The 12637-nt window shown below is 39.7% G+C and overlaps 1 protein-coding gene across 1 annotated transcript in view; it reads left to right on the top strand.

Moving 5' to 3' along the window:
- SLC22A2 (solute carrier family 22 member 2) overlaps nt 1–11367 on the top strand; it is a 47535-nt gene extending 36168 nt beyond the window's left edge. The window contains exons 8-11 of the mRNA XM_069070366.1: nt 2231–2339; nt 4144–4256; nt 6840–6939; nt 10255–11367. Coding sequence (XP_068926467.1) covers nt 2231–2339; nt 4144–4256; nt 6840–6939; nt 10255–10321 — 389 coding nt within the window. The 3' untranslated portion in view covers nt 10322–11367. The remainder of the gene's footprint in view (nt 1–2230; nt 2340–4143; nt 4257–6839; nt 6940–10254) is intronic.
- The last annotated feature ends 1270 nt before the right edge of the window (nt 11368–12637 follow it).

Here is a 12637-nt window from a genome sequence, read left to right as displayed (position 1 = left end):
ACAGTGCTGTTGTTGCAGGGGTCTGGGAACCTTTCTGTTGGTTCAGAAGCCCTGAAGAAGGATTTTCTTGTTGTATGTTTACAGAAATCCTGGGAGAGGGTTTTACTAATGTTTCAGGGGTTCTAGGGCTGTTCTGCAGACAGAGGATGAATTAATGAAGAGACCGGCAATGTATCTTGTGGACTTGCTAAGCCTTGTCTCCCCAGGAACTGAGATTGCTGAGAACTTGCCTCCTGTCAAGATGAAGAAAAGACTTCCATTTGGGTATTAAGTGCTGTGCTTAAACTTGATGTAACTCTGGGGTAGATTCAATTGTAATCCAGGGGTGGGGAACTTTTGACCTTTTTGTGTTCTATGGTTGAACAAATGAATGTACTTTACTTAGATTGGAAACTAATCTCCATTTGAGAAGAGGGGCTTTGTGGTGGACTAAATGAAGGTACAGCCTAGGGGTGGAGTAGTATTTAGAACAGGGGCTTTGTAATTGATTGAATGATTGGAAGGTCCTGGGGTGGGGTAGTACTTGGAGATTATTTAATCACACTTAGTAAATGCTGTATTTTGAATGATGTCATGTTTTGATCTTCTCTGTTCTTGGTTTATTACTGAGTAAAATGGAGAGCACCTATGCTGGTATTTTGAACCTTGGGAAGTTGCCTTTCCTTGGCATTACATTACAGCCTCAGACACTTAACGCTTACTAGCTGTGTGAACTTGGACAAGTCACTTAACCCCAATTGCCCTACTCTACCCCCTCAAAAAAAAGGAAAAAAAAGAGTTGTTCAGTTGTTTTTCAGTTATGTCCAACTCTTCATGACCCCATTTGGGGGTTTTGACAAAGATAATGGAATAGTTTGCCATTTCCTTGTCCAGTTCATTTTACAGATGAGAAAACTGAGGGAAACAGGGTTAAGTGATTTGTCCAAGGTCACACAGCTAGTAAGTGTCTGAGACCAGATTTGAACTCATGAAGATGAGTCTTCCCTACTCTAGGTCCAGTGTTCTATCCACTGAACCATGTAGCATCATCCCTGTGTATCCCACATTCTGATGAGGTAAGTGGAATTTGCTCAGCGTGAAGAATGAAATGACCAGAAATCCTAGATTCCCATAATCAGCAGTTGAAAGCAATGTTGAGAGATTAAGGAGATATAAGGAGTTAAAGTAATGTAAAGTACAAAACACAATTCAATACCCATCAAAAACATATGTTCAAACAAGTAAGGAATCAAAGATAAGATAGAATCCCTGAAGAAGAAGGATACTTCTCATACAATCATAGGAGCAAGGGACCTTATGGGTCATCTCCCCCACCCCCTCATTTTATAGATAAATAACCTGAAGTTCACAGAATCTGACTTATTTGCTCAATATCGCAAATATAGCAAATGGCAGCTCCCTGACTCAAACTCAAGACTTCTGATGGCAAATCTGTTGTTCTTTGTATACGGCCTCCAAGAAGATGGAAGGCTGAGAAACCATAGCATAAATCAGTCATTCTCTTACCCTTAGAGAGCTTCTATTCTGTGATGATCACACGCAAAATAAAACACCAACAGTTTGAGTTAAAGAAAATGGAGGGTCATTTGAACAATATGGAATTACATTGGACTACTTCAAGTAGTCACTATGAAATTTTTTTTTAATTTTATTCTTTTCCAAAGCATATGTGTGTATGAGTGTGTGTGAGCCACAGTTGGCCTTCCTCCCAAGAGTCTGAGTCAATTCATTCTGGGGACAGCTGTCATGGTCAAAGTTTATTTTCTATGAAGTGCCAAGGGGCACTTGAAATCAGTCAATTCATTTTGAACCATCAAAGTGCCAGTGAGTACCCTACATGGGGAAGTACTTTTAGAAGCCTCTAATAAAAGCTACCATTCTATAAAGTTATCAAGTTAATTGGTAATTCACACATTGACCAGAGACTATAAGTTTCATGAGGCTGGGATCCATGTGAAACTTTGTCATCAATACTGGAACTAGCATTGCTAGCTCTACATGTAGTGGGTGATTAATAAATATTTTTTGATTTGGACTGAATTAGAACAAACAGAGAATTTTCTGGAATGTTTTCCTGTTATTTAGAAGAGTTAACATTGCTCCAATGCTTATTCCAGAGATACAGAACCTCTCATTCTTAGATGTCATCTGTAAGATTATATGGTATCATGGTGATAAGCCTAAGGATTTTTCTCATTCCAATCCATATGTCAAAATCTTTTCCTTCTAGATCTAATGTGGCTAAAAGTTGCAGTTGCATGCCTGGGTAGAATGGGGATCACAATGGCCTATGAAATGGTTTGCCTGGTCAATGCTGAATTGTATCCCACATTCATCAGGTGAGTGGAATTTGCTCAGCATGAAGAATGAAATGACCAGAAATGTTTGCCTATTGATGCAATGGTCACAACAGAAAAACAGCATGAACCTTGATGTTTTTGAGCATGTGGTAGAGGTCAGTGGGACAAAGTGCTCTGAAGTCAACCCTTGGATAGCTTACAAATGCAAATTGTGGACAGAATACAGAGAACATAGGGGAAACCAAGAATGTTTAGGATAAGCCTTGGAAAAATGCCAAATTACAAAAGGGAAGATCAGCTTAAAGAGCTAATCAACTGAGAAGTCCTATGGATCAAAAGCCCCTCAGAATTAAGACTGCTGGGGAAAATATCAACCATCTCAGATATTCAGACAATAGAACTCTGATGGCAGTAAGTTTAGGAGAATTAAGAAGTCACTTGGGGAGGGTGAAAGAGGAGAGTGTCAAAGCTGGCTTGAAACTTAACACCAAAAAACTAAGATCTTGGCAACTGGCCCCATCGCTTCCTGGTCAATAGAGGGAGAAGAAATGGAAGCAGCGTCAGATTTTATGTTCTTGGGCTCAAAGATCACTGCAGATGGTGACTGCAGCCATGAAATTAAAAGACACTTGTTCCTTGAAAGGAAAGCTATGGCAAATATAGTTGTTGTTTTAGGGTTTTCTTGGCAAAGATCTTGGAGTGGTTTGCCATTTCCTTCTCCAGCTCATTTTTTATAGATAAGGAACTGAGGCAAATAGGGTTAAGTGACTTGCCTAGAGTCACACAGCTAGTAAAGTCTGAGACCAGATTTGAACTCATGAAGATGAATCTCCTTGACCCCAGGCCTGGCACTCAATATATCCACTGTGCCACCTACCTACAACCTAGAGAACATACTAAAAAGCAGAGACACCTTGTCAACAAATAATATAAACATATGATCAAATCTATGGTTTTTCCAGTAGTAATGTACAGCTGTGAGATTTAGACTATAAAGAAAGCTGAGTGCCTCAGAATTAACTTTCAAATTATGGTGTTGGAGAGGACCTTTGAGAGTCCCTTGGACAGCAAGGAAATCAAATCAGTCAACACTTAAGGAAAATAATTCAGACTGCTCATTGGAAGGACAAATACTGAAGGTGAGGCTTGAATACTTTGACCATATAATGAGAAGACTCATTGAAAAACACCCTGATGTTAGGAAAGATTGAAGGGAAAAGGAGAAGGGGGAAGCAGAGGATGAGACGGACAGATAGCATCTTGTAAGCAATGAGCATGAGATTGGACTGACTTCAGGAGATTTTGGAGGATAAAAGAGCATGGTGTGCTATGGTCCATGGGGTCATCAAAAGTCAGACGTGACTAAACGGATGAGAGGAGATGTAGCATGGAGAAACAACCTGACTTCAGATTTGATATTTTGAGCCTCCATTGAAAAGAAAAATCTTGTTTCTCCCTTGAAATTCTGAACAAAAAGTATCATATAATATGGGAGAGTAAACCAATCACTCATTTTCCTTCTGCTTTCAAAAAAAGAAATTAGCAGTTGCCTAAAGAGAAGATGTCTTAGGGGCGGCCAGGTGGCTCACCGAGTAAGAGCACCGGCTCCAGTGTTGGGATGACCTGGATCAAATCTGGGCTCGGATGCTCAGCACCACATCCAGAAATAACTGGCTGTGTAACCTTGAGCAAGTTACTTAACCCCGATTGCTTTAAAAAAAGAGAGAGAGAGAGAGAGAGAGAAGATGTCTTAGAGACCTAAGAAAACATCTGTGGTGTTTTGAGATGTTGTTCCGGGTTTTGAGTTACCACGTTTTGATCTATAAAAGCTTTTCCATTTTAGGAATCTTGGTGTAATGGTCTGCTCCTCAATGTGTGATATCGGTGGAATAGCAACACCGTTCCTTGTCTACAGGTTGACTGCTATCTGGCATGAGCTCCCCCTAGTGGTTTTTGGTAAGAGTTCAATCTTGTTCTTTGTAAAGTGGGGGGAAATTGTCCAAAACGTAATTTCTAAACATCTTGATTATTCCATCAGAGAATAAGGACTGTGAAATTATCTCCTAACAGTGGATAAATGGGGAACAAAAGAATGATATCTACAAATAACCTCTAAATTTTACTTTTATCAAAAGTTTCATCTTTCCTTACCAATCATTTCATTAGAGCTGCCAACAAGTAACAGAGTGCTAACAGGCAAATTATCTCCCTCCTTACCCCCCAATATCCAGCCAAAGTGACTCGTTTGCTGTTCCTGGTACATGATGTTCCATCTCTGACCTATGGGCCTTTGTACTAACTGTTCGCCATACTTAAAATACATCCTCTTCTTTGCCTTTTGAAATCCCTCTGTCTTTATGGTTTACAGGGCAAAATGAGTATAATATAAATTTGAGAGAAACTAGAACAAAATGGTGAAGTGTAAAAGGCAGGGTGGTATAACCAAAAAAGCCCAGCACAGAATTTGGAACTAGCATAGATCTGAAGACTAGCTTTTCTACTTAGTACCTAAATGTATGATTGAGATACAATTTCTTCAATCATTACTCTGTGCTGCCCTTCAACTGTAATATATTTCCTTACTTCTAACCATTTAGAATAGGGCAATTCTCTGACTTCTCTGGATCTTCATCCAGATCACACCCACTAGCCAGAGGCATTCCCTCAGACTGTTCTAGATTCTCTTTCTCTTCTCTCTCCATATTGTGTCACTTGGGGATCTCATCAGCTCCTGTTGATTCAATTATCATCTCCCTGCAGATCATTCTCAGATCTATTTTTCCAGACCTTAACCTCTCTCCTGATCTCCAGTCTTACATCACAACTATCTAGTAGGTATTTCGAGCAGGAAGTCACACAGACATCTTAATCCCATCATGGCCAAAACAGAGCTTATTATTTTTCCCCTTCTTTATTCCTAAGGGAGTCGCCAGTCTCCCAGTCACTCAACCTAGGTGTCATCCTTGACTCCTCACTCTCTCATGTCATAGACTCAACATTTATTTAAACACTAACTCTGTGCCAGGCATTATGCTAAGTGCTGGGGATGCAAACATGAAAAAGAAAAACAGTCCCTGTCCTCAGGGACCTTACAATCTAATGGAGGAGGACAATATACAAAAGGAAACAAAAAAATTGGAGGTACCCAGGAGGTACTAGCTTGGAGACACAAGGGAGAATTCCAAAGGAGTGAAGCTAAGTGGGAAATGAAGAAATGGTTGGCCTGGCCCCCCTCCTTAAATAGAGGTTTGGGGAGGAGCTCTCCATTCTGTTCCCCAATACAGAAGTCCCAGGGGCAGAGGATACTGGAGGTGTGAGTCCATTTCTATCTTCACAATATTTCTCTGTTATGTTATTTCAGTCCCCTGACATTTCCATCACCATGGTACAGGTCCCATCACCTGAACTATTGTAAGTCTTCTGGTTGGTTTCCCTGTCTCAAGTCCCTCCCCCACTCAGCAACCAAAATGATCTACCTAAAGCAAAGGTTTGAGCCTATAACCTGCTTTCCCCTGCCCTGTATCAGTCAATTCCACTAGTTATCTATGAGATCCAGAAGCAAATATTATCTCTTCTGTTTGGCTTTTAAAGCCCTTCACCCTCTGACCCATTCATACCTTTCTAATCTTCTTACACTCTACTCCCTGATCTAAGTGACAATGATTTCTTTTCTGTTCCTTGCACAAGCCACCTCATTTCCCAACTCTCTTTCTTTTCATTGGTTCTCCCTGACATGTGAAATGCCCTGTGCCTTTGACTCTACCTCCTGCATTCCTTTAAGCCTCAGTTAAAATCCCATCTCTTGGGGTGACTGGGTGGCATAGTAAATAGAGTACCAACCCTGGGGTCAGGAGGACCTGAATTCAAATCCGGTCTCAGACACTTAACACTTACTAGCTGTGTGACCTCGGGCAAGTCACTTAACCCCAATTGCCCTGCCTTCCCCCTTACAAAAAGCAAAACAAAAAACAAAAAAAAAATTACACCTCTTTCTAGTTCCCCATGAGATTAGTGCTGTCCCTTTGAGATTATCTCCAATTTACCCTATGAGGGTCTTATATGTATATAGTTCTTTGCATGTTATCTCCCCCCATTTGAACTTGAGCTCCATAAGAACACAGACTGTTTTTGCCTTCCTTTATATCTTCACTTTTTAGCCTATAGTATGTGTTTGATAAATTCTCAACTTGTTTACTTGACAGTTCATCTCCTTGTCATTTTTTTCCACCAAAGTTATTTTTCTAACATCAAAGACTCACAATAATATGGACTGACTGGCCAAGAATGACCTCTAACTCAATTTTCAAGAGTTTCTTTTTCCTGTAGGGAATTTTTAGTATGCATAGTTTTGGTATCAGCATCACATTTTTGATGAAAAAAAAGAGTAACTAGCAGTTGTAAAAGAATCTGTAAATAAGTATGGTACAATGTTTTTGTTTTAATCAAGTTAGTTCTAATTATAAAATGCCACATTCTTTAGCCCTAAATGGAACCGGACATGTGTAGCCTGGATTCTGACTATTTATGTTTAACTTCTAGCTGTGGTTGGCTTAATTGCTGGGGTGTTGGTATTGATGCTACCTGAGACCAAAGGGAAGGCCTTACCTGAGACCATTGAAGAAGCTGAAAATATGCAGAGGTAAGATATCTTGGCTCCTAAAGGAAAGGGGAAACCCACATCCAACATTGTTATCGAGCATCTAGACTGAATGGGCCTCAGATATTTCTATTGTTTGTATCTGGTTCAAATGTGCCAGGTTAAATCCAAGAATGTAAGACTCTCCTCAGTTTTTAGTTCTTTAGCCCATCAGTTGTTTGAGAGAGTATAGAGGGGTCTAAAGCCTGGCTTAGACGGAGAATATCATGGAATCTGAGTTGATGGTTTTCCAAGTCACCAGCCTTTTCAATTCAGGAATTCACCTCCACAGCAGCAACCACACTGGCATACCCAGGATGGCTGTTAGCACAGGTTCTTAGATCTGCTTAACTAGAAAAGATAGCTGTTCAAGAGGTCAACAGTCTTTTTAAATTACATTCATTAGTTCAGAGGAAAAATCATCACTCTGAACTTCAGAGAAAATACAAGTAGAAAAATAAAAACCAACAGACAAGGCATCTAACTGTCTGAGAAATTAGCACAGATCAACAGAAAGATACAACTTGTCTGACCAAGGCAACACATACATCATTACCAGAGAGATAAGCACCAGTATCTGGGATTTTCAAAGCTGGGGGCTCCTTAATGGCTACTCAAAATCTCTTCTGGTCAATTCACAAGAGCTCTCTTCCAGTGAGTGAGCCCCAAAGCAAAAAATTAATCTCAGAGTATAAATACACTCTCAGAGCCAGAAGGCACCACAACCCTCCAGACTCAATGCATAATTAGAAATTAACAAAAGGTGTGAAAGCCTTCGTATGAGCAAGTCTCCCCTAAGCAAGCTTCCCTTAATGGGATCCACAAGAGGCCTATTAATGGGGGGGGGGGGAGAGGGGAGAGTGGGGAAGATCTTAAATCCCATTAATGTTTTAACCTCCTATTCAATTCAGGAATCCCTTCTAGAGCATCCTTGATGCTTAGGAAGTCATTCAGTCTCTGCTTGAACAGTTCCAGAGTCTTTATAGAAGTTTTCCCAGCTGGGCTCTCAAAAGAAGAAATTAGGCACCTAGGTCTCATTTTGAATTTGACATTTTTTTAATTAGAAGGAAGTTTCTTTTTCCCCCTTTACCTAACATTGCAGTTCACTGCTTTTGATTTTTCCTATTCATATCAAATTTCTGTCCTTTTTTTCCATTTAATTTAGTTAGCTTCTTGTTAATTTGTTATCTGATAGAGAGCTCTTATTGATAAAAATGTGAGCCCAAAACAGGGTGGACCTGAAATGACCTGAACAAGTCCCTGGAATCTAAATTAACCAATTAAAAATTAATAGGAAATAACACATACCAAAAGATTGCTATTTCCTATCAAGTACCCAATGTATTCTCTGAAGTGAGAATATGTGGTGGTGAACGATCATGAAAAAGATTCTATGTAGGTCTCCAAAGAAGTTTTTTCTAGAATTTAAAGATGAATCAGCACAATTAAGGGAGGTGGAAGAATCTAGACCTGTGATTTCATCAGTGTGGGATACTGCCAATGTGGAAATGCCTTCCACCTTGTGCAGATCATTCGTTGTAATTTGTAGTCTTAGCAAGCTACCTGGACGAATTAGATAGTATGTGTCAGAGACAGATTTGAACCCTGGAACTCCTGCCTCTGAGACCAATCTACTCATCCACTATCCCATACTAGTTCAAACACAAAGTGTTTCATAGAAGACAGTATGGCAAAGTGCTAAACACACTGGATTTAGAGCCAGAGAATGTGGGTCCAAATTCTGACTTTGATACTTCTTATCTGAGTGACCTAAGATAAATCACTTAACCACTCTCATCTGTAGACTGAGAGATCCAAGCTAGACAAACTCTAAGGTCTCATTCTGACTTTAGATGTCTGACCAAGTCATAAGCTTTTTCTAATCTCTTGGTGGTGAGAATTTCAGTAAACTGATAATTCTTTCTAGGTACAGCACATGATCTGTGAATGATGAATATTTTTAAAGAATCTTTTGTCTATTGGGATATGCATGCCAGTCAAGCAGGCCACAGTTGTCATAAACAACGCATTAAGATTGCAGTTTGTGGAGTGAAAGAATAGATCTTTTATCAACGATTCTCCAGAGAAGCGGATATGTGCATTCCCTCACAGGACTGGACATAAATGCAACCCCCAGTAATAGAACAAAGATTATATATCCCCCCTTCCCTTACAATCATTGGTACCCTCTAGACAAGTCATCCCCTTTCTTCTCCTGAATGGCTCTTCTCTTCCTGCCAGAGTAGGCCCTGGTCAGACAAAGGGACGTATAACTCCTATACCGTGTGTCAGTTTGAATCCCAACTGGTTTGGACTGGCCTGGTCTAATCTCCCTCCCCCCTTTGTAGATTTCTTTATATGATTGGATAGTATATTCTGCCCTTTTCCCTCCAGACCTAGGCTCTTCCATACATCCTGTGCAGGATCATTTTCAAAACATTCATAGTTCCTATAGAATCTATGGAAACCAAACTATCAGAGTTTCTCACACTATGGTGCAAAAATATTACCATGTTAATTTCAATTGTTCCTATTTAAGTAATCCACAGAAACTTCTCCTAAAATATAACACTGAGAGTTTTTGTTTAAACGTGACAGTGGAATTTCTGCTCTCAAAAATGGGAACTCAATTCTCACATGACCTTAAACAAAGACATACCAAAAAGAAATGGCCAAAGTAAAAACACCAGGGAATCGGTATGCTCTGTTTGAGATCTCAGATAGTCATGGAAATTTGAGCAATGACCCATAATAAACTCTTCTGCATCACATCTGTGGGATGCTATAAGTTAGGATTATTATAGGGTTGTTGCACATCTTGAAATCTGACATGCCTTTAAGGTGATCATTGCAGAAGATTTTAAAAAGCCTGTTTGAATTAAATTGCTCTCTTTTCAGGCTATAGAGTGGGAGGAAATTAACATCTCCTTAGGAGACTTTCACTTGGTTAAGAACTATTCTAAGAACTATTATCAACTATTATCAATAGAACTGTGACCTCAATCTAATCTAACATGAAGTTTATAAACTCCCATCTGTTTCCTTTGGTGTTAAAGGATGGGGTAAAGAGGCTTTGGGACAGTCCTGTAGCCTAGATTAGAGAGGAATTACAAATTCCCTGTGTTTACTATTCATCAATTTCTTTGAGTTTCTCATTTGAAAATGGCAGCTCAGAATCCATTGTGGCGGTCAGTCTAACCATACCTTTCTTCTGGATCATTCTCCCTTTTTCATCTGGGGTTGTTTGAGGGCTTTCCTTTGATCTCTAATCTCTTCATTATTTCTTTCTTCCCTCTCAACCTTGTTTTGTCTCCACAGACAAAGAAAAAGTAAAGAGAAAATCATTTACCTCCAGGTCCAGAAACCAGAAGTTTCACATAACTAAGAAGAAAGGAAATTACCCCCCAGTTATGACCTGCCTTTCATGACACAAAGCCTGGAAACAGAATTATGCACCCAACACAAACCCCATACAATCTTACTTCCCTTCATACTGCCTAATCTTAGATCTATATCCTAATAGAGCTTGTAATGCCATTGGTCCAAAGGACCAAGGGCCTAGGGTGCTACATCCTGTCAAACCCCTCCAGCTCTCTCTAGATCCTAGAATTCCCAGGATAATAACCACCACTTTGTATGGGAATTGTTCCACCTTTGTATTTCCATTATTAACCCCTTTCTCCTCAGTTACTTGTGCCCAGGAAACAATGAAAGTGATGGGAAGGAGGTGGGATGAAAGATAACAGCTTACAAAAGAAGAGAAGGTGTTTTCCTGATTGAAGAAAAATATCAAGGTCAATGCCTGATCATCCACAGTGGATATTTTTGAGTAAGCCCTTATGTACAAGGAATGAGGAAATTTCCAAATACCATGTTTATTTTTGCTGGCCTACTTGGATGCTTACTATGTAGTTAAGAACTCAAAATAACAGTATTGAGGAGGAAACAGTTATTCCCTTTTGTCTTGAGACTGGTTTATAACTGAGCAATCCTGTGCCAATGCTAACATGGGGCCTTCTTTAAAGATCTGGAAAGGGGCTGCGACAACTGGTCTGATGCTTCTTAGGATGGCATCATTAAGAGTACACAGATGGTAAAGATTTTACAGACTGGAGAAATCTGCAAACACACATTTTTTGTTTGTTTTCTATACCTATATACAAGACTAAGATGAAAAAGTTGTTGAGTTCAAGACTGAAACCATAATAATAATGCCACTTTGGGATAGAGAACTCTGTCAGTAGGTGTTACAGGTATAACTCCAAGCCAGGGCCTCTAAAGTCAAGTCTAGTGTTCTTTGCTCTATACCTCACAAGACCAAGTTGTTTGTGCTAGAGATGAATAATAACATTAAAGGCCAGACATGAGTTAGAATCTTGCCTCAGATATTTAACTAACTTTGTAATCCTTAGTAAATCACTTAACCACTCATTCTGTGTCTCAGTTTCCTCATCTGTAAAAGGGGTATGGAATAAGTACTTATATAGTGCCTACTGTGTGCTGATCACTGTGGTAAGCATTTTCCCCCTGGAATTTATTTATTTATTTTTAGTTTTCAACATTCGCTTCCACAAGATTTTGAGTTTCAAATTTTCTCCCCATCTCTCTCCCACCCTCCCACCCCAAGAAGGCATGAATACTGATTACCCCTTCCCCCAGTCTGTTCTCCCTTCTATCCCCCATCATTCCACCCTCTCTTGCCCTCTTCTCCCTTACTTTCTTGTAGGACAATATAGATTTCTAGACCCCAGTGCCTGTATAACATTTCCCGGTTGCATGTAAAACCAATTTTTAACATTTATTTTTAACACTTTGAGTTCCAGATTCTCTCCTTTCTTCCCTCCTCACCTACCCCCATTGAGAAGATAAGCAATTCAATATAGGCCATACTTGAGTAGTTATGCAAAACATTTCCATAGTTGTTCTATTGTGAAAGACTATTTCCCTCCATCCTATCCTGCCCCCTATTTATACTATTTTCTCCTTTGATCCTGTCCCCTTTCAAAAGTGTTTGCTTCTTACTATGGCCTCTCCCAATCTTCTGTCCTTTCTATCATTCCCCGTTATCCCCTTCCCCCCTACTTTCCTGTAGGGTGAGATACCACATTGAGTGTGTATGTTATTCCCTCCTTAAGTCAAATCCAATGAGAGTAAGGTTGACTCATTCTCTTTCACCTCCCTTCTCTTCCATTCCATTGCAACAAGAATTTAAAATAAATATTATCTTATTTGATCCTCACAACAACCCTGTGTGGTTAGGTGCTATTATTATCCATTGTTCCTCATTTGTGAAGTGAGGGAGTTGTCCTCCATGGGCTCTAAATAGCCTTTCAACTCTGGTTTTATGAACTTAAGATCTCATAAGTGAGATAGTAAAAAAACAGCAATAGGGCATAATAGAAAATAAATGGCAGCTTAATGATTCTCCCATATACCTGGACTCCGTTCCTTCACGAATACCACCCCCTCAGTGAATACTAGACATATATAAGATATGTGCATGTGCACATATAGAGGAATACACATGAAAGAAATATATGTGGACAAGACAGCTCATATCTCTGATGCTTCAGGCTCATAAACATATTATGGGGGTGTTATCATGATGATTCTTCTATGCCAGCTCCCCACTGGTTTGGTTGCATTGGGCATGAGGTTGTACGACTTCTTTTTGTTTGCATCTTCTGGCTTAAGCCACTGT

The sequence above is a fragment of the Petaurus breviceps genome, unplaced genomic scaffold (genome assembly GCF_028583685.1).
Source record: "Petaurus breviceps papuanus isolate PSGF00001 unplaced genomic scaffold, PetGlider_PUasm1.0 90808, whole genome shotgun sequence".
Lineage (NCBI taxonomy): Eukaryota > Metazoa > Chordata > Mammalia > Diprotodontia > Petauridae > Petaurus > Petaurus breviceps.
Note: the sequence above shows the minus strand (reverse complement) of the source record. Positions and strands in the feature narration are given on the sequence as shown.